The 21,485-nt window shown below is 47.6% G+C and overlaps 2 protein-coding genes, 1 long non-coding RNA gene and 1 pseudogene across 5 annotated transcripts in view; 3 read left to right on the forward strand and 1 right to left on the reverse strand.

Moving 5' to 3' along the window:
* Positions 1–8,114, reverse strand: part of SART3 (spliceosome associated factor 3, U4/U6 recycling protein) — a 37,607-nt gene extending 29,493 nt beyond the window's left edge. Inside the window, exon 1 of one of the 2 annotated variants that reach the window (XM_041728811.1) lies at positions 6,534–8,114. In XM_041728811.1, the coding sequence (XP_041584745.1) occupies positions 6,534–6,848 (315 nt within the window). In that variant the 5' untranslated portion in view covers positions 6,849–8,114. The remainder of the gene's footprint in view (positions 1–6,533) is intronic. The other variant, XM_041728812.1, reaches the window with a different exon arrangement.
* A 169-nt stretch (positions 8,115–8,283) lies between these two features.
* Positions 8,284–15,464, forward strand: ISCU (iron-sulfur cluster assembly enzyme). Of its 2 annotated transcripts, none has more exons than XM_041728813.1 (5): positions 8,284–8,444; positions 10,122–10,235; positions 11,126–11,236; positions 13,378–13,456; positions 14,958–15,464. In XM_041728813.1, the coding sequence occupies exons 1-5, from the start codon at positions 8,331–8,333 to the stop codon at positions 15,038–15,040; spliced, it is 501 nt and encodes a 166-aa protein (XP_041584747.1). In that variant the 5' UTR covers positions 8,284–8,330; the 3' UTR covers positions 15,041–15,464. The 2 variants fall into 2 exon arrangements, with proteins under 2 accessions (XP_041584747.1, XP_041584748.1); XM_041728814.1 differs by lacking the exon at positions 8,284–8,444 and adding an exon at positions 9,451–9,634.
* A 112-nt stretch (positions 15,465–15,576) lies between these two features.
* On the forward strand, positions 15,577–16,612 carry LOC121475501 (annotated as a pseudogene).
* Positions 16,613–17,054: 442 nt separating this feature from the next.
* On the forward strand, positions 17,055–19,600 carry LOC121475504. The gene is made up of 2 exons (XR_005983769.1): positions 17,055–17,204; positions 19,185–19,600. It is a non-coding gene; the product is annotated as an uncharacterized LOC121475504 (long non-coding RNA).
* The last annotated feature ends 1,885 nt before the right edge of the window (positions 19,601–21,485 follow it).

Consider the following 21,485-nt stretch of genomic DNA (forward strand, 5'->3'; position numbering starts at 1 on the left):
TGGAGAGGAAAACTTACAGAACGAAAAAATTCAATGTATAAAAAGAATCATACAGCATGAGTAAGTGGAATTTGTTTCAGGTATATAAGGCTCATTCAGAGTGCAGTCTTTGAAAATCAACCACTGTAACCCACTAGATCAACAACCTAAACCAAAACTCATGGTATCAACTGATACAGAAAATGCATTTGACAAAATCCAACAACCGTTCGTGATAAAAACTCTAGACCAGTTGAGACCTTATTAAAGTCTAATTTTGCTCTATAAAAGACTCTAGTAAGAGGATGCAAAGACAAGCTAAGGACTTAAATATATATATATATATATATATATATATATATATATATATATATATATATATGTACAAAGCCACATATTCAGCAAAGGACTGAATTTAAAAGATACAACTCCAAACTCAACAATAAAAAAAAGTCTACTTAGAAAAATGGGTAGGGCAGCCCTGGTGACGCAGAGGTTTAGTGCTGCCTGCAGCCCAGGATACGATCCTGGAGACTTGGGATCGAGTCCCACATCAGGCTCCCTGCATGGAGCCTGCTTCTCCCTCTACCTGTGTCTCTGCCTCTCTCTCTCTCTCTCTCATAAATAAATAATCTTTAAAAAAAAAAAAAAAAGAAAGAAAGAAAAATGGTTTAGTAAAAGACATGAACCAACAAGTATATGCAAAGAGGACATGGCAAATAAATACACATAATCATAATCAACATCATTAGCTATCAGGGAAATGCAAATTAAAGCCATAATGAGGGATCCCTGGGTGGCGCAGCGGTTTGGCGCCTGCCTTTGGCCCAGGGCGCGATCCTGGAGACCCGGGATCGAATCCCACGTCGGGCTCCCGGTGCATGGAGCCTGCTTCTCCCTCTGCCTGTGTCTCTGCCTCTATCTCTCTGTGACTATCATAAATAAATAAAAATTAAAAAAAAAAAAAAAGCCATAATGAGCAGGGTGCCTGGGTAGCTCAGTTGGTTAAGCATTTGCCTTCGGCTCAGGTCATGATCCCGAGGTGCTAGGATGGAGTCCCACACAGGGCTCCCTGTTCAGCAAGGAAACTGCTTCTCCCTCTCCCTCTGCCTGCTGCTCCCCTGCTTGTGTGAGCAAGTGCCCACTCTCCGTCTCAAATAAATAAATAAATAAAATATTTAAAACACACACAATTAGATATTACACACCTAACAGAATGACTAAAATAAAAAATAGTGACAACATCACACTGGAGAAGATGCAGGAAAAAAACCTATAAAGAAAACCAACTAGCTCACTCACACATTGCTGATGGGGAAGTAAAATGTGTATGGCAGCTCCAGAAAACAGTTGGGCCGTTTCTTATAAAATTCAATGCACAATTACCACATCACCCAGCAAGTGCACCCTTGGGTCCTTTTCCAGAGAAATAAAACCCCTGTTCACACAAAACCTATATGTGAATATTCATAACAGCTTTATTCCTAGTAGCCAAAACTAGAAACAACCCAGATGTCCTTCAGCAGTGAATCATTAAAGTAACCATGGGACACCCACACTGTGGAACACTACTCAGCCAGAAAGAAGAAATGAACAATATACACCCAATTCAGATGAGTCTTAAGGGAATTTTGCTGAATTGGAGAAGCTAATCCAAAAGATTATACACTACATGACTTCATTTATAGAATATCCTTGAAATGACAAAATTATAGAAATGGAGAACAAGTTAGTGGTTGCCAAAGGTCAGGAACTGTAGCTATAAAAAGACAATAGGAAGGACCCTTGTGATGACAAAACTGATCTGTGTATTGACTGTACCAATGTCAACAGCTGGGTTGTCGTATTATACTGTAGTTTTACAAAAGGTTATCATTGGGAGAAACTAGCAAAGGGTACACAGGCTCTCTGTAGTATTTCTTACAATTGCAGGGAAATCTACAACTATCTCAAAATGAAAAGTCTAATTTTTTCAAAAAACTTCCATGTGAGTTGGGGTATGAGGTTACTTGAAGTCTGTACACAAACACTAGCCTCTACTCTTCCAACATCTGCCACAACATTTCAGCAGTATCTCCCTTTCCTTCATTCAACTGACACTCTGACAAGGTACTTAATAATCTAGACACTAGCTATTGCAATAAAATACACAGAGGATTTGTTTCACCAGGTAGCAAGCCTTAGTAAGAATGAGTTAGATCTTGGAACTGACACAGGATTGACAAACTGAACAAAAGAGAACTCCCAGAAACAGACCCACACAGACAAAAAAAACACATGACAGAGCGGCACTGGTTGCGTCTATTAAAATGAATTCACAACCCATGACCATGACCCCCATTTGAACACTGATTCAAAAACACTGACTGGAGAAATTCTTATACATGTTCTATTATTGAACATTTCAACAGTAACAACATTCCTTGTAGCTTGTTGGTAATGAGACCAAAAAACCAAACAAACAACAAAAACGGAGCAATGTCAGAAGAACTAATAAACTGTGGGACACCCACCCAATGGTGTACTAAATGTAAGTCGTCAAAATGAACAAACTGCAGCTACAAGCAACATGGATAAATCCTAGGAACACACTGTTGAGTGGAAAGTAGTCCCAAAAGATTACACATACAGCATGATACACTTTTCAAAAGCTCAAAAGTGAACAAAAGTGGGCAATGTATTACTTAGGGACAACACACATAGGTGATAAAACTATCCATGTTTTAAAGAAGGAAGCACACCAGATTCAAGAAAATAGTTACCTAGGTTTTAGGAGGGGAGGAAGGGCCATAGAGTAGGGATAAAGCCCGTAGTACGTGCAACAGCACTGATGAAGTTCTAACTCTTAGACCAAGCGGTGGGGTAAGCAGTGTTCGTTTGATTGTCACATTTCACAATTTACAGACGTGAACTGCTTTGTATGCAAATTACATGCAAAAAAGACAATACTCAATAACAGAGAAGAGTCTGACCTATATTTTTTTTTAAATCTTAAGACTTTTAGCAATGTTCTCCTGCTCATGACATATCAAATAAGCTGAGCCCATCCCAAGATTACATGATGGGTTGAAGAAGGACTGGACTAGGGCAGGCAGCAGCAGTGTAATCTCCCCGAGTTCTCAGTTTCTGTATTTGTACCAGGAAGGAGCCGGAATAAACCCCCACTTCTCAAGTGGGCTGCCATGACACACGTTTCAAAACCAACTGCCAAGTGTGCACTCAAGTAACATAAAGAAGTGAAGTTTGCCCAAAATGTACTTTCCTTGTTAAAGAAGAGGCAAAGGCTCTCCCTGTCACCCACTGCTCTCAACTTACTTGGATCTGAATGGGTTTTGGAGCATGAAGCAGGGTGAACAGTCCTTGCTAGTTAGCAGGATTAATGTCTACACAAGTGCCCCTTACATGAATACCACACATAGGTCAGGAAAAAAGGTATAAAAGTCAATGAAGTAGAGAAACTGCCACCAGGATGGCTTTTGGTCTAAGTTTCTGACTTTTAGGCCCAAATAATAAAGACACTATATACGAAGAGGTGTTCTGAAAGCATCTTATTAAATGCATAAGAAGATGCATTTAAAAGACATTTCCACAGAGTTCGCTTAGCACCAACAAATAAGCACACATACTATTCTGGTCCCAGAACATCATTAAAAAAGGATTATTGAAAGAAGGAGGGGTACCTGGGTGGCTCAGTGGTTGAGCATCTGCCTTTGGCTCAAGCCTTGATCCCAGGGTCCTGGGATTGCTTCCCGCATCAGGCTCCCTGCGGGGAGACTGCTTCTTCCTCTGCCTATGTCTCTCCCTCTCTGTGTCTCTCATGAATGAATAAGTAAAATTTTAAAGAAAGAATGGCTTGGCCAATGCATAAAATGATGTGTTGATTTCCTGACCCCCTCACAGCACAACCTGGGCCTGGAATATTGGTAGAGAAATAACCAAAGGCCTGGTCCAAAAGATACAACAACCACTGCCATCATGGGAAGGGCAGGGAAAGAACAGAGCAGGTCTTGGCACAGCACCTACTCTGTCAAATTTGCCAGGAGCTTCCTAAGTGGCGGTTCACTGAAGCTCCCCAACAGTCCAGTGAGGGAGGCACTGTTCCAACCCTTGTCTTAACCATCTAGGACATCACAGACTCAGAGAGCTGGAATAAGGGACCATGGGGCGCCATTTTTAGTTTCAGGACACAAATACAGCTAACAGGAAACCTTCGCTTTTGTTACATGGACAGATACCACAACTAACTTCGAGCTTTCACAAAATACATTCAGGATGAGGACTGGAATTCACAAAATATGAGAAGGTTGAGTTTTTCGCAGGCCTGTCTAGAAGTTCTTCATCATTACGCTTCCCCATAAGAGCCGTTACAGCAGGAACTATAGGCTCTGGGATCAGGATGAGGTGTGAGGGAGGTTTGGAAAAACTGGAAAAATCAATCTCTAGACCCCATCATGACAGAGCTTGACAGAGCCAGAAGCTCTTCAATTCACATCACTTGGCAGATCTCATCCTGTGTGGTCTCCGTCTGGGCTCCATTCCACGTTCTGTGGCCTGAGATAGGGCAGGTGACTGCAGGACACCAGGAGCCCTCTGCTTTGACTCATCCTCCTTTCTCGCTAGCTGGTTATCCTCATCAAGGACTTAATCTTTCTGCTTCCAAGCCTCCGCTTCCGCTCAAACAGCTAATCCTATTTCCCCTGCCTCACAGAAGAGTGAGCTAATGGCTTGTGGAAAAGCCCAAGGCTAGAAGTCAGAGACACAAATTTCCATCAGGACAGGGACATAGCCTGGCACCCTATATTACTGCATTTTCTGAATGAATAAAAGACTGAACAAACACGGGTGTACTTATTTATAAAAAGTAGAAAAGGTAACCACTTGCCTACCCCAACTGGGTTCCTTTGACATTCGAATATAATGACAAATGAAACAAGTGCTGCCAATAGATATCATCATTAGGGACACCTGCGCCTGCCTTTGGCTCAGGGTGTGATCCTGCTGCGCCGTCCCTAGATCGAGTCCTGCATTGGGCTCCTGGTGGGGAAGCCTGCTTCTCCCTCTGCCTATGTCTCTGCCTCTCTGTGTGTCTCTCATGAATAAATAAAATCTTTAAAAAGGAAACATATCATCACTATTTCACACCAAAAGTATCACTGCCAAAAAGGACATTATATGGAATCTCATACCCAGCAAGGTTAAATGAGCAACATAGGTTAACAACTTCACATCACTAAGTGATTTCATATCAGTGTGGCTTTTGGTCCACAGAAAACCCCGACCAATTCAATTCAATTTCATCATCCATTCCGAGCCTGTTTCCTCATTGCTGAGACGAGAATGTGCTTGATTTGTTTGCCCTTCCGATTCTACTCCCCACCCTCTTCCCTGTCCTGTGCCCTCCTGTGTGAACCATATCCGTGGCGCCTCGGCTCTCTTGCCTCCAGCAGGGTTTGCCCAGCAAAAGGCACCAACAGATGTTTGGAGAGGAAGAGAGGTCACGGCATTCCTTTCCCCAACCCCAAACCCTGATGGGAAGCTGGGGCTTCCCTGACTAAAGGTCTCACCTGCTCTCAGGTGCCCTCTCCATACAACTCATTCGGAAAACTGGTCAGTTTTCTCCCTTAAACTCTTCAGGTCGAAAGGTGGACACAAAGCCCTGCTGTCACTAGCCCTGAGGTACTGCACCTCCACTCCTGATTTGTCTGCCCACACTCTAATAAACACAACATTCCCTATATTAACCTTCTCTCAAACTACCCTAATCTTAATGTATCGCCTATTTCCTGCTGGGACCTTGGATTAGACAGGAGTTACAGATCAGACACCATGTCACCAAGGTGCCAGGCACTGGGCTATTCATTACTGTTAGGACAACCACATGATGGAAAAATGCTCCCCACTGACGGGGGGAGCGGGCATGCCCAGGGCCCGCAGACCCAGGTTTGAGGCCCGCCCGGTTCTGCCCTCCCTTACTGGGGTCTCCAGGCAGGGCTTCCCTCCTCTCCGGGCCTTGATTTCCCCAAGGAGACCATGGGGGAAAGCGGAGGCTCAGAGAACTTAGGAAATGTGCCTACACTCACACGAGCACAGAAGAGCTGGGACCTTAGCCCCCAGAAGCTGAAATCCCTGCCGTCCCATTTCCATTATCGTGGTCATCACCGTGGGCACTGCTACTGAAAAGAAACGAAACAAGCCACGCTCTCATGAATACAATTTTACTGCTACTGCTGACCACAGCTCGACAGCGCGGTGACGAGCGGCAGCTCTGGAGTCGCTTCAAAGTTCCAGGCCCGGCTCGCCTCCTCGGCCAGAGAACTCGCTCCACGGCGAGCCTCAACTTCCTCCCGCGGAAAGGGGCATACTCTACTTCCTCCACCGGGCCCAACGAGACAACGCTTGCAGAGCACGCGGCAAGCATTAAGGGCTCCAACGACGGGAGCCGCGGTGATTAATAGCGGCTTTATTCCCGCCGGGGACCGACCGAGGGGTAGGGCGGGGGCCTGGGAACCGGAGGGAAGGAGCCGGCCGCCGCCCGGCCCCGGCCCCGGACGCACCTGCTCCTCCAGCCGCTCGATCTCCAGCTGGTTCTTCTCCTCCTCCTCGTCGTACTCCCATTCGTACTCCCCGGGGGAGCTCTCCGCCGAGGAAGCCATGGCGTACTCCTCGTCCCCATCGCTCTCACTCACGCCCTCCTCCTGCTGGTCCCACCCCGGCCCCACGGCCTTGTATGCCGCAGAGGCCACGGCCCGCGACAAAACCTTCCTCCTCGTCCTAGCCGTCTTAACGTCGTCCTCCTCGCCCTCCGCCGTGGGCCCGGCCTTCGACTCAGGCTCCGCTTCAGAAGCCGAAGCTGCGGCCGCCGTCGCCATCTTGCGCTTCCAGGGACTCCCGGGTCTTCTCGCGGCCGCCGAAGACCCGCCGAAGTAGAAGCTGCCCGCGGCGGGCGCCTGACCAAAATTCCGCTCTCCCGGCCACCGAAAGGGAAACCGTGAACCTCGAGTGACGGGAAAACCTCAGAGTGCATGGAATTTCGTGTTGCTTTGACACAGGTGTAAAAGTGCTCGCAGAGAAAAAGCTCCCCAACACGGCATGTGTTCCGTTGCAACTTCGGGCAGAAGTTGGGTCTTTGCACCGGAAGTGGGGGCCGTAGAGGAAGTCACGGGGCGGTGACTGAAGTCAACGATTTGGCGCCATCTTGAGAAGGTCAAAAGGAATCTCGGAATAAACGCCGGTCTTCCCGCCTAACCCGACCTGGAGCTTGGTTCAGCGTCCCCAGCATCTGAGCCTCAAACGAGGGAAAAAAAACCTCCAAGTCTTCAGGGAAGGATCGATCACACCACTCACGAGAAAACCCGTTTCCCAAAGAGATTCCTCCCCTTTATGTAATATCTGGTGCCTAAGTAAGCATTAAATACACGTGTGAGGTTTCTGGTTTTATAGGATCCTATTCTGCAAACCGGTATTAATAAATTTCACGACTAAGCGTTTCTTTGGAAACCCTTCATTTCCAGGCATTGTCACACGAGTAGGTCAGTTTGCTGCCTTATGAGAAGAGAAATAGATGCAGGCATATACATATATACTTTTTTTAAAAATCAGGGTATGGCGTGTTCGTTTCCTCAGTTAAGCTCCATTTTTGAGGTAGGAAAATACTGTTTACTTGTTGCGTTTCTCCCTCGTTAGTAAGGTTCATTATGTCGGGAACTCATGTGTTTTTCTTTTTCTTGCATCCCCGAAGCCTAGTACAGCGCCTGGACACACGGCAGGTAGGTACTCAAGTCGTACTTGCTCAATGCATGAATTGTCCTTGAATTAGTACAAAAGCGGGGATCGAAGCTTAAAGAGATGATGTCATAAGCCTAGGGCCACGCAGTGGAGAAGGTGCAGAATCAGGATTTTTTAACCCAGGACTGCCCTTCTTTGAATCCCAACGGAGTCTGTCTGGGCAACCTTGGACAAGGTACTAAAGCCGGTCTGACCCTCAACTTCCCAAGCTGCACGTGAGGTTAAGAAAAGTAGACTGGTTGATCCACCGCGCCGGATTCTGGCGATTGGGCTCCGTGAACACAAACCTGGGCCCCCACGGCCGCCGGAGGACACCGCCACCCCACCCCGGCCGACAAGGCTGCACTCACAAGCCCTGCAACTTCAGGCTTTCAGTTCGGCGTCCCGCCCACCCCGGGGGGGCGTGGTCCAGACGCGGCCAGAGGCGGACACGTGCACCGAGCGCGAGGACGCAGGCGCGAAGTCGCGGTGACGTAAAAGGGCGCGCGCTCCCAGCCGGAGCCGACTCGCGGGCGCGCTCCTCCCCTCCGTCTCGCACTCGGCCTGCGCAGGCGCAAGCCCGGAAGATGGCGGCGGCTGGAGCTGGCCGTCTGAGGCGGGCGGCGTCGGCCTTGCTGCTCCGGAGCCCGCGCCTGCCTGCCCGGGAACTGTCGGCTCCGGCCCGGCTCTATCACAAGAAGGTAGGGACGGCTGAGGGGATGCGCGAGGCCCGCGATGGCAGTGGGGCGGGAGGGCGAGGACCGCCGAGGGCACCCGGGTACGCCGGCGCTCCGCGGAGGCCCGGCCCGAGGAGGCGCGGCCGCGGGAGCCTCCTACTGCGGCCGGGGTACGGGCCTCCCTCTCGCGAGACTCGGACCGGACGAGGTTTCCCTCGCTGCGCCGCGACTGCCCGCGCCGCGGCCGGTGGGCGGCGCCCCCGGAAGGACGACCCCTTGGGACCCGCCGCCGACGCGCACCGGCGCGGGCTTCGGCTTCGGCTTCAGCTTCAGCGGGGGCCGCTGCCACCCGGATGGCCTCGGGCAAGCCCGTGCCCTGCGTCGGACCTGTTTTCCCCGTTGGTAAAATGGAGACTCAGGGCGCATTCCCCTCAACGGGATAGTCGTTCGGTCCTCGGCAGGGTGCCCAGCACGTGGGAGTCATTTATGGCGCGGCTACTGTCGTAGGAGGCGGCGGCTCCCAGGGGAGTAAGATGCGTAACCAGCAGGCGTAAGGTCTTAAGTTCTTCTTTGGGGGGTGGGGGGGTTTGGCGTCGGGGAGTAGAGGCAGGTGCGTGGCTCGCAGCCCTTTTGCCTTCCGAGGGCGTCGAGTCCCCTAGACCCGAAACGTTCCCCCTCGGGAAACGACTAAGGAACGCGGTGGACCAGCGTGAGGCCGAGTCCGGACGAGGCCCTATCTTACAGGTCCTTGGGTTGGAGTCGAAATCCGTGGTCAGGTGGGAAGAGACACGGGCAGATCGGGACACTTAGGGCCAACTGGGAGACAAGCCCCGAGGTTCCCCCAACGCCTCCCGCGTGCCGCGCCTGTCCGCGGGACTTCGCCCCTCCCCTACCGAGGGGTGTGTTTTGTTGACAATACGCGCGCCCCACGCACGTGCGCCAGGAGCCTCGCAGCCAGCAGGGCGCGCTGCTCCACCCTCCGCAGGGAGGGGAAGCGCCGGGGGAGGACCGGTCTCGTTTTAGCATAACAGACACCTTCCATAGCACTGTTCCTCGGGTTACATTCTCCTTGAGGCTTCTGGGAAGCCCTTTGATTGCTGGACCGTACTTATTTTTTTAAAATTACAATGGCTATCCTTTGAGCATGGATTTATTTGGAAATACCAGACATGCTGTTGGATCCCAAATCTGGTGACTTAGGCGGTAAAGATCAGGTAATTATTTGTGACTAAAAACCCTGTGGAGTTAAGGCATGATTTTTGCCGATTTTTTTCTCCAGGAACTCCTATCTCTGAAGGTAGTTGGGAGAAGAGGTACGAAAAAGATTGGTTCATAAAGTCTCATTGACAGGAGCGTAAGCCTTCCTCCCCAGGTGACATTTGCTATTTAGGGACTGCCTGACAGGTTCAGCTTGCTGACTTCAAGGAGCTTACCATCAAGTTGGGGAGACCAGTAAAAAAAGAGGGATGGGGGGATCCCTGGGTGGCACAACGGTTTAGCACCTGCCTTTGGCCCAGGGTGCAATCCTGGAGACCCGGGATCGAATCCTACATCGGGCTCCCGGTGCATGGAGCCTGCTTCTCCATCTGCCTGTGTCTCTGCCTCTCTCTCTGTGACTGTCATAAATAAATAAAAATTTAAAAAATATATTAAAAAAAAAAAAAGAGGGATGGGACATTTCTCTTAACCTTCTCATTGCAGGTTGTTGATCATTATGAAAATCCTAGAAACGTGGGGTCCCTTGACAAGACATCAAAAAATGTTGGAACTGGATTGGTGGGGGCTCCAGCATGTGGTGATGTAATGAAATTGCAGGTACCACTGGTTTTCATCTTTAGTGGTAATGACAGCAATCCCTTTGCTCACACAGTGCTTCGTTGTTTACAAAGCATTTGCAAGCACAGCTTTCCATTTGGTCTCTGTCTGGATTCCTGTGAGATGGTGGGATGGATCAATGTTATTGATTATTAGGGTAGGGACTAAATCTTAGTTCTCCTTTCCTGCACACTGTGCTGACCCTTTAGGTGTCACTTTTCTACTCTATCAGCTTAAATTCCAACTCCAGTTAAGAAGAAAGTTTTGTGAATTTTACTGGTGAAAGGAAAACCACAACCATTCAGTTAGCAGTCCCCAGTGACACAGGAAATACCACATATCAAGCTTCCCCCCCCCAAAGTGGAAACAACACAAAGATAGTAACTGGCACTTTGAGTAAACCTGTACCTTTGTCCACATCTTCATCATGGTGAGGGGACAGCTTGCTGGAGGTCTTCATGCCTGCCTTGGAAAACAGAAGGCAGGAGGGAACCACTAGATGTCATTTCATGCCAAACTAAAAAGCACTCACCAGAGACGGTTATTGCAGACTCCCCCCAGTGTGTAAAGATGCAGATTGAATGAGTAGCCAGGAGCAGAACTTCATAGCCAAAAAGCAGACTAGGGTTGCAAAACAAAAAAGTGGGTAGGGGCATATTTTTTACCTTATCTTTACCAGATTAGGCCTGTATCATTTTGCTGATCGTTCCTACATTTGATTCTTCATCACTGAGCCCTTTTGACGAAGCAAATTCAGTAATTAATGTCAAAACTTAAGGTGTGGAAAGCAAGACCAAAGCCCTTGAGGAGAGCCCCCAGTGAACCCCCGTAAATGCAGGATCTATGAGGCGGCATCAGGAACCACTGCTTAACACCTGTCTTTTTTCTAGATTCAAGTGGATGAAAAGGGGAAGATTGTGGATGCCAGGTTTAAAACATTTGGCTGTGGGTCTGCAATTGCCTCCAGCTCTTTAGCCACTGAATGGGTAAAAGGCAAGACGGTAAGGTTGCTTGTAGATGGACAGAATTAAATCATATTCTCAACAAACCTGCCTCTGAGTTAAGGGAGGGTCTAGTTATGGGGGGGCGGGAGGGCAGCAGGTTTTTGTTTTTGTTTATAAAATATTCTAAGGTGTTTTTTGTTTGTTTGTTTGTTTGTTTTTAATTTCTCCTACTTGAGCTTTGATTAAATTCTCCACTTTGGGGATTATGGATAATTTTGTTAAGTGTTTTTTGTTTTGAGGGGGTTTTTGTTGATCATTTGTTTGGGGGTTTTGGTGGTATTTTGTTTACTTCTGAGAGGGGCAGAGGAAGAGAGAGGGTATTAAGCAGGCTCCACACCCAGCACAGAGACTGAGGCAGGCCTCAGTCTCATAACCCTTAGATCGTGACTTGAGCCAAAATCAAGGGTCAGACATTTAACTGACTAAACCACCCAGGCACACCTGTTTTGTTTTGTTTTTAGTTAAATAGAAAAAAATCTTCACTTCCACCTCTAACAACAACAACAACAACAAAAACTATAAAGAAATCTGTGGCTTTCTCCGAGGTTGTTGATTATTATTTCTTAGGAGTCTAAAGGTGAGAGAGGTTGTATTGTCGTTGGTATTCTTATTTATTACCTTCTATCATGTTTCAGGAAGGATTGCAGGTGGCTTATAATGATTCATGAAATAATGGACAAGCCTGTGCTAAAAGAGAGATTAAAGAATTAAAAACAGCAAAGATTAGGGGCAAAGTGATCAAATCAGGTGTTTGGTCAGCAGGCCCTCTGACGGTGGAAATAAGAGAGGCTGGAATGCCTTTTTTGTTTTCTCTGCCAAAGCCTCTTTCCCAGCAGCTGCAGAGGTAGAAGGTCCCAAATCCACTGAAGAGCTAGAGCTTCTAAAATCCAGTCATTAAAACCTCTCAGAAAAGCCAAACTATGGGGCTGCTTATCTTTGCAGCCCCGAGGGACAAGTTCAAGGAGCTGAGTCATGGAGGTGTGTGCTTGGGGAGCTGGGCAGCTCTACTGCAATGCAGTATGCCAGGTCATGTGCTGCCTGCTTCCTGTGGCTCAGGGCCTTCTGGCTGGCAAGCTCCTTTGGCAAGCATAGACCTGACCTGTTCTGGAGGAGGTGGCTTTGAAGTAATTTGTTAAGAACTGTCCTCGGAAAGGGGAAGTGAGACAAGGCACCTTTGCTCCCAGGATCTGGCCTTTGAGTTGTAATCAGAAAGTGAAGGAAGAGAGCCTTTCTTTGACCTTGAGGTCCTCCCATCTGAGTTACCCAGAACAGAACGTAAAGCAGAATTATCCTTGAAGTCAGCAGAACTGAGAAACTGGGGAGCAGGTGGGCAAATCTGGCTTTCCTTAAGGCAGCAGGGCTCCATTCCCCATGGGCCTGCCTCATGCCCTTGGGCACTCAAGCAAACCCAAGCATCCTTTTCAGTCTGTTTTGAAGGCATAGATTGTCTTAGATAGAAGATGATCACAAGACTGGTCTGTGCCACTGTCAAGTGCTGGAGTGCCACTGGCCTATTTGCCATCTCTCTGAGCCCCCTAACACCATTCAAACTTCTAGTTGAAGGGATTTATTTTAAACATTTGGTATAAGACCTCAGTGAAGCTGATATTCACAAAACCAGAATAGGAAATCACTGCGCTAAAACAAAAAGACTCCTATCACTGGCCTCAAGCAGACTTCTAAGAGATGTCTCACTGGCTGGCTTGTAGAAAAGGGTCTTTGCCGGCCCTGCTTACCCCAGTCAAGCAGTAGGGTGTGTATATTCCATACTGGAGAGTCCTGGCTGTAGCTAGCCTTGATGCACAGTGAATATCCTTTGGGGTTGGTAAATGGAAATCATCCCCCACCACCCTGTCCTGATGGCCTCTTTGGCCTTCCTTTTTTTTTTTTTTTTTTTAATTTATGATAGTCACACGGGGTGGGGGGGAGGGCAGAGACATAGGCAGAGGGAGTAGCAGGCTCCATGCACTGGGAGCCCGACATGGGATTCAATCCCGGGTCTCCAGGATCGTGCCCTGGGCCAAAGGCAGGCGCTAAACTGCTGCGCCACCCAGGGATCCCCTGGCCTTCCATTTTTATTGCTTGTTCCTCAAGCTAGAGCATTGCTAAAACTGTTAACTCTCACATACGCCCCTCAGGTGGAGGAAGCCTTGACCATCAAGAACACAGACATCGCCAAGGAGCTCTGCCTTCCCCCCGTGAAACTGCACTGCTCCAGTAAGTCTCTGCTCCAAAATGCCGACAAGCTTGCACAGTTGGGAGTAATTTTGTCATGGCATCAGCTGGCATTTGTGACAAAGTAATGGCGAGCCCGTTTTGGTTGTGGAGTTCATAACCTTTGGAATGGTTTAAGTCCCCAGGTCTCACAGCCATCTCAAGAGAGTCTTACAGGAAGGAGTGTGTACTGGGCATCATGCCGTGCTTATGGCATCACTTCTAAGACTCAGAAACGTTCTCTAGTCCACAGATAGTGTCATTACCTTTCCTTCTTACAGACAGGGAAGCAGGGCTCAGCTTAAAGTGCCTCAGTTACATGGCTTTTAAGTGGGAAAGCGAGGCCCTAAGCCCCAGTCTTTGATTCCAGAATCTGTGCTATTCCCACTCCATTGGAATCAAGTTAGAACCAATGAAGGAGAAAATTCAGCTTCTGCCATAATCCTATCTGGTGCATGTAACATGTTACTGTGTCCGGTCTGCATCTGTGTGTACGGGATGACTAAGCCCAGTTGTGCAACAGCCCCCTGTACACTGTTGTGAGAGAAAGCCCAGATGCCTAAAGACTTACACTTGGCTTTGCAGTTCAGTCTCTGTCTTAAATCTAAAGCTTTCTCATCTTCTTTCAACCTTCTAGGGGAAGGAGGGAATGAGAAACAGTAGCCTTACTTACTCATGGAGGTTTACTGACCAAATTAGTCAAAAACCAGCATTGAGCCAGGCCTCTTGCCAGCATAAGACTCATAGGGGAACTGAGTGCTGGGGCAGGGACATGCTAAAACAGTCATCAGGAAGTCTGCTGAGACTCGAGTTCTTTCCACCTGAACTGGAATTTGAAGCACCCAGGAGCCAAGGCATAGCTTGTAAACATTTTCAGAAAACCCCCAGCCATTTCATTTGGCCTTCTTGGGTACTGCAACCGTCAGCTACTGCTCTCTGCCACTTGCTTGCTCTCTCTTGTCATTCCAACATTCTTAATTTCTGACACCCCCCCCCCCCAAAGCCTCATTTTTAATATTGACTCCAAAGCCAAAGTTTTCAAACTTGGGATCGCTAGAGAGTTATATGGCAGATCCTCCTATCAACAGTGGGGCATGGCCTAAGTTACACCAGCTCACTCACCAGCATCCACTACACTTAGTCCTGACTTCATGTGAGCAGATGAGAACTAACATCTCTGGTGGCCCTCCGATACGTCAGAAGCTTTATTAAGTCCTCACACTATCCCAGCAAGGAAAGAACGCCCCAGTGTGATAGGACAGAGGGGGATTCCAGGAGACCAAGGGACCAGTCTTGAATCCCAGGTATTTTAAACACCAGCCTTTCTCCGAAGCCACCAGGCAAGAGTAATCAGGCTTAGGAAACAGATGGCTGGCTCTCCTGGCTTGCCCCTGGCCTCCAGCCCTGCCCAGCACCGCTGCCCTCCGGCTTTTAAAGATGCGATTCCCAGACCTTCTGTGTACAGTCTACACACTTAGGCTGTCTTTCCTTGTGTTCCTTCCAGTGCTGGCCGAAGATGCAATCAAGGCTGCCCTGGCTGATTACAAACTGAAACAAGAACCTAAGAAAGAAGAAGCAGAGAAATGAGCGCTCAATGAAGTGTCCAGCAGTGTCTGACACCCGCCACGCGGTCACTGTAGGCGTTCAGAAGCCCCTCACACTACAGTAAAACAGCTCTGAGACGCACAAAGCATTTGCTGGTCACGTGGTGGCTCCAATGCAAGCAAAATACAGTTTATTCGTTCCAAGTCCTGTGCTTTCTTTCAGCCCACTTTATCGCCTTAATCCAGTTTGTGTATATTTTGAATTGTGTGCATGGCCTCAAAACTGAAATCAATCACGAAGTCTCAAGTGTGGTTAATCCACAAAGTGCGCAAATACCTAATCTCACCTGAATCTATCTTGAGGAAGATTACCAGTAGAAGGCCTTGGTATGATTATTTGATAGAACCAATTATTGTACATAAAACATTTACATATATAATATATATAATAAAGGAACGTAAGATCATGTTTTTCTCTGATAAGCCTTGTCTCTTGGATCCCTCGCTCAACCTAGGGTCCTGCTCAGGGCCCCTTGGGGCTCCCAGGTACTAACCCGTGATGACCTCTGCACCTTTCTGAGCAAACTGGACAGGAAAGACCATGGACAGATGGCTAGATGGGTGTCACATTTTATGAAACGGCGAAGGTGAAAGAAAAGAGCCATTTCTTTTCATTATGCTTTGCGGTTTGTAAATTGACAAATCAACATGAGTCCAGGAGATTCTTTTTATAATTTCACTGGCTTGTGAAATGCCGAAAGCTGAGAAAAACTGGCTTTGACAATCCCCTAAAGCTACAGACCAAATACAGAGCAACTGGAGGGTGGGGTGAGGAAGGAGAACCTATGTCTGGGCGGCACCTGTCTGCCAGGTGGTGGCCTTGTCACTTTGCCTTAGAGGTGTGGAGCTGGTGGCTGCAGCCTCCAGGCTGGGATGCCAAGCCAGAGCCATGGCCAGTACCGTGGTAGTGGTTGGACTGCCCTCTGGTGCTGTAGGATTTGCAGGTCCTTACATCTTCTACAAGCCATGAAGCATGTGGAGCCTCAGACAAAACAAGCTTTTCAAAGTCTACCAAAATCTGCCTTCAATGGTGGCTACTGCAGAGGTGACTTAGAACCCAAAATGACTAAACGGGAAGAAGCATTAACACAGGCATAAGCCCCTAAAGGTGAAAGAAGAGCTGCCCATCTATGCATGACGCTTTTAAAATCACCCAGATGGGAGGATCTCTGTAGATAGCAGCCAGAATGAATGAAGCTGAAGATTTTCTAAAAGGTGAAACAAACGAATATATGGTGAATTTTAAGTTCTTAGGAGTATATGTAAAGAGGCACCAACTTTTTATAATAAAATGCCTCAGTAGGAGGAGAGAGAGAAAGCAGGAGCAGGGGTGGGAGGAAAGAAGCAGACTGCTGAGCAGGGAGCCCGATGTGGGGCTTGATCCAGGATGCCAAGATCACCCGAGCTGTAGGCAGACACTCAACTGACTGAGCTACCCAGACGCCCCTCAGCTACAAATTTTAAAAATGATTTAGCACAAGCTACATCAAAAACTTGAGTATGTTTCTTTGTATCTGAGGATTTTAAGTCAGATTAAAGAATATTTGGAGGCTAATAATTGTGGATACAATTTGAATAGAAACGTATATTATTTCACAAACTGAGTAAAGTGAACATGCCCATCTGTTCTCAAGGGGCCCCCAATCTAGTGGGAGAGTGACAAACGTAATTAAAATCTAATGTGATTAATACTATGATGGAATTAGCACAGGTCCTTGTTCTCTCATCGGGAGAAAAAGCTGTCCATGTTTCCGAGAACTGACCCAGCAGCTTGGAACCTTGAATTTAAAAGTGAATTTAGCCACAACTTTGACCCAAGGTGTGTGTATGTGTATATATATATATATGCACATACATACACCTAGATCAACTTCTTAGGTTATATGTATCACTGACGGAATTCAGATTTCATACATTAAAGGCTGTAAGAGTATGATTTTAAAAACAACACCTGGGGGATGAATTGAAAATGGAGATTTCTAGACCCAACGTTTGGCTTTAGGTTCCTGCCTGTGACTTTTTTTTTTTTTTTTTATGATAGAGAGAGAGGGGCAGAGACATAGGCAGAGGGAGAAGCAGGCTCCATGCACCGGGAGCCCGACGTGAGATTCGATCCCGGGTCTCCAGGATCACGCCCTGGGCCAAAGGTAGGCGCCAAACCGCTGCGCCACCCAGGGATCCCCTACCTGTGACTTCTGATGGCCTCCAACATGGTTCTGGGTGGTGGAGGAGCCAGGTCACAGGGAAGACACTGCTTTTGTCCATTCTCTGTCCTGCTGCACGCAGGTGTGATAGTCAAGTAGTTCATTGAGAACTGTCGCATGTACAGCGACCTGAGGCTTAAAAAAATCTCCATCCCTGGCCCCAGCATGAATAACATCCTGCCTGCCATCCCTTCTGACCCTCTTCTGCACCCACCCCTAAGGTTGTGTCTTTCATTCCGAGGTACCCACAGTCCTGCATCAGCCAAAATCCCACTAAAGGAGGCCCAATTTTCTAGCAAAAACATGATCTTAAAGTACCAGCTAACCAGGGCATCTGGGTGGCTCAGGTCATGATCCCAGGGTCCTGAGATTGAGTCCCACTTTGGGCTCCCTGCAGGGAGCCTGTTTCTTCCTCTGCCTATGTCTTATGAATAAATAAAATCTTTTATAAATAAAGTGCCAGCTAACCATCTCAAATTTTCAACTCTTCAAAAGTAGAATAGTAGTTTTTTCCAATGGTGGTTTTTTCATTCAGGCATGGGCTAGCTATCTCTTCTCTTTTGTTTAAAAACAGAAAAGAAGAAAAAAAAAAAAAGAAGAAGAAGAAGACCTCTGAGTCCTGAAGAAGGGCACAGAACTTCAAAGGCCATTCCCTCCACAGCCTGTGGAGAGGGCCACAGAGCAAGGCCTTTATGAGAATCTCAAATTAGGGCCGCCGGGAGGAGCCATGTCAAATTGTCCTGTGTGGTGCATTCTACTATTTAATTCACAATCCCTCTAGGCTAAGCTGGTCTTGTTCCCTTCTTCATTATATGTGGCAACACTGCAATTCCCCACCGCTTTTCTTTGTAATTTAAAAAATGAGACCTTTCTGTCCCAGTTTGCATCCTCTGAGAGTTGAACCAGAATTCTACACATCACAGGCCGCGCACAAACAACTCGGGCAATGTTACCAGAACAGCCCAAACCTCAAAATATGTGGTTGTGCAGCTCAAAGAAATGAATTTTTTTGGACTTATAGTCAAGACCGCCTCCCCCCTTTGCCCAGACAAATCTAGTTTTCACCACACGAGGGCATCGCGTACTCCTCAATGAGCCTAAAGCTAGGTCTGAGCACCCCTGAGTAAAACTTCCCCTCCCCCAGGGAGATGGGGACACAGAAGTTACCAGAGTGTATCTGGCATCCATGCCCTATACCAAATGGATAATCTGTTCCTTCTCATCGACAACCCTCTAAGGGGCACATTATTTAAACGGACTCAAGCCAAAGCCCATGCTTCTCCTTCCTGGCTTCGTTCTCACAGGACACACCAAGGTTCCGACTGACCGCGCATCAAAGGCTCCCCAGGGCCTTCAGCCCTCACACAAAGAAGATAAACCAACACAGGATAGGCCCCAATCCGTTTATCTGGCCACCTCGCCACCAAGTACTATGGCCCTTAGCTGTGCATCAGAGTCATCTGGGAACCCGGTTTAACCCCAATGCCCCCATTAAATCTAACGTCCTGGAGGTGGAGTGTGGGCGCTGGTATGCTTTTAAGGCTCCTCAGGAGTTTCCAGTGTATACTCTGCAAATCAGTTTGCTACAGTTATTTCAGTGGATGCTCACAGTCCTGTGAGGAGGTGTCACTTCCCATCTCCAAAAGACCTCCTGAGTCCCTTCAACTCTGCCGCTCAGTGCCTGCCTCCATCTAGAACTTCATTGCCTCTCCTGGCCTCTCCACTGGTCTCCCTGCCTCCAGCCTCACTGCTGGGATTGACTTTGCACATGACTGCCAGGGGGTCTTCCTAAATCAAAGTGACCCTGTCCATGGCTCCCTGGTGCACTTTACACAAATTCAAGACTTCCTACCACATTGATGGATTTGCTACAGGATGCCGAATCTTACCATTAGGCCTTTCTCTTGCTGTTTCTTTTGCCAGGAATGCCCTTGCCAGACGTCTTCTCTTAACCTCCGTTCAGCCTGGGAGCTTCATCTCCGGCATTACCTCCTCTGAGAAGCCTTCCAGGTTGTCCCAGGCTGAGCTAGGTGCCATTCTCTGTTCCCACAATCCCCTATACTTCTTAATCACATGTGCCAGGGACAGCATTGTAATTTGCTGTTCTCTTGTCTTTCCATATCATGATACAGACACTGAGTCTTTTTTTTTTTCAATTTTAAATAGGTAGCATGCCTCAAGAAAAAAATTCAAACAGCCTGAAACGAAAGAGTGCTACATAAATTTCCTTGCCATCCCTAATCTTTCAGCCTCCTTCCCCAGAGGCAATCTCTGATACTCGTTTCTTAGATGTCCTTCCAGAAATTCTCTCCGCAAATCAAAGTATACATGTGTTTAAATAGACTGTCCTCATTTCTTTTTTTACACAGGTGGTAACATGCTATACATATTTCCGCCATGTTTATTTTCCTCTTGACCATATTTCTGAAGACCGTTCCCTATCTGTTCCTATAGACTTGCCACATTCTAAACAGCTGCACAGCATTCCATGTATGAAGGTCCATAATTTAGTTTTCTGTTGATGATTGTGTAGATTATTTTCATAGCAATGTCCCAATTAGGGGACCCAGCATCTGGTACAGTTCTTAATCTACTAGGGGACTCCCTGAATGCTAATTGAGTGGATGCATGCATGCATGCATGCATGCATGGATGGATTGGTGGGTGGGCGGGTCGATAGGTGAATGGATGGATGGATTCATGGGTAAGTAGATGGATGGGTGGGTTAGTGGATGAATAGGTCAATGGATGCGTGGATGGATAGAAGAATGTGTGAGTGGTTGGGTGAGTGGATGGATGGATGAATGGATAGATACGGTAGGGATCTATCAATATGGGTAGGTGGATTAATGGGTAAATGGATACATAGATGGACAGTGGTGGATGGATGGAGAGATGGATGGATGGATGGATGGATGGATGGATGGATGAAGAAACAGGATCAGAATGGTTAAATGACTTGCCCCAGATGACACAGCTAGGAAGCAGTAGGTAAGCACTCCAATAATGTCCCCTATCCCCCTCTCACTCCTTTCAAAGCACCACACCACAGCAATGACCATGTCTCTAATTTAACCTTTTCTAGATGTTATTCTTGGATTTGGGCCACTTGGGACCACATCAGAATGCACAGTTTTAGAACCTCACATTAAGCATGTCTTGTCAAAACTTGCTGTCTCTATCTTGGAGTCTTCTTTAAAAGCCAAGCAAATGAGAGGCACCTCTTGATAACTGAGGCTCCTTCAACTTGAGGCAGGAGTGCAGACTCTGTTTCTATCCTCATGGCAGGAAAGAATACTTCTAGGTCCCACTGAGTGTTGGTAGAGTGAGGAAGACCCTACAGGCAAGCTCCAACCCCAAGCAGGAGATAGATGTGGAGTGCATTCCTCATCCATGGCTCTTTCTGGCCTATCTCCTTGCTTTCTCCCCGCTCCAAGGTGACATCAGCCAACCCTCAAAAAGCCACCTCCCCAGAGAATGTGGTCCCCACACAGGGAGGCAGCAGCAGGGCAAAGTTGAGTGAGCTGGGAATGCTGGAATCAGACAGGGTGGGTTCAAATGCCAGCTGTCCGTGCATGACCCTGAACAAGAGACTCCAAACATCCCAAGCCTCGGCTTACTCATTTGCAAAATGGGAATGATAATCATACCTGCCCAGTCAGACTGACAGGACCATTAAATGGGACAATGCAGTAAATTGCATGATACATAGAGCTCATCATTGTCACGGCGTCTGTTAGGATCACACACAATAGTTCAGCCCTGACTACATACCAGGCACAGTTGCCTGGTGTTGTTACAGAGGAGCTCACTGACTCCCCGCAGGAAGCCTAACATGCTATTATTATCCCATTTTATAGATGAAGAAACTAAAAGGTAAAGTGGCATGTCCAAGATCACACAGCTAGAAAGTAACAGGCGAGATTGGAGCCCACAGCTGTCTGAGCCAGAGTCCCGGCACTCTGCTTGCTACTACTCGACTCCATTCTCTCTACTGCCCTGATTACTATCAGCATTGGTATTATCATGGCTATTATGGATAGTAACTGTTGTTACTCTTACTCCTACTGTTTGCTGCTACTACTACTGTTACTCTTTTTAAAAACCTAGAACCTCAAGACTTCCAACCTATGGTATCTTTGCCATGAGACCGGCCCTCACAGTAAGGCCTAGTCTGCAGAGCCCTAGTCTGGCTGCCCCAGCGCAGGACACACACAGATGTGA

Source organism: Vulpes lagopus, chromosome 14 (assembly GCF_018345385.1).
Source record: "Vulpes lagopus strain Blue_001 chromosome 14, ASM1834538v1, whole genome shotgun sequence".
Classification (NCBI taxonomy): domain Eukaryota; kingdom Metazoa; phylum Chordata; class Mammalia; order Carnivora; family Canidae; genus Vulpes; species Vulpes lagopus.

Coding starts and splice junctions, on each gene's coding strand:
- ISCU (XM_041728813.1), top strand. CDS start 8,331: ATGGCGGCGGCTGGAGCTGGCCGTCTGAGGCGGGCGGCGTCGGCCTTG. Junction 8,445..10,121: donor CCCGGCTCTATCACAAGAAG/GTAGGGACGGCT, acceptor TTCTCATTGCAG/GTTGTTGATCATTATGAAAA. Junction 11,237..13,377: donor AATGGGTAAAAGGCAAGACG/GTAAGGTTGCTT, acceptor TACGCCCCTCAG/GTGGAGGAAGCCTTGACCAT.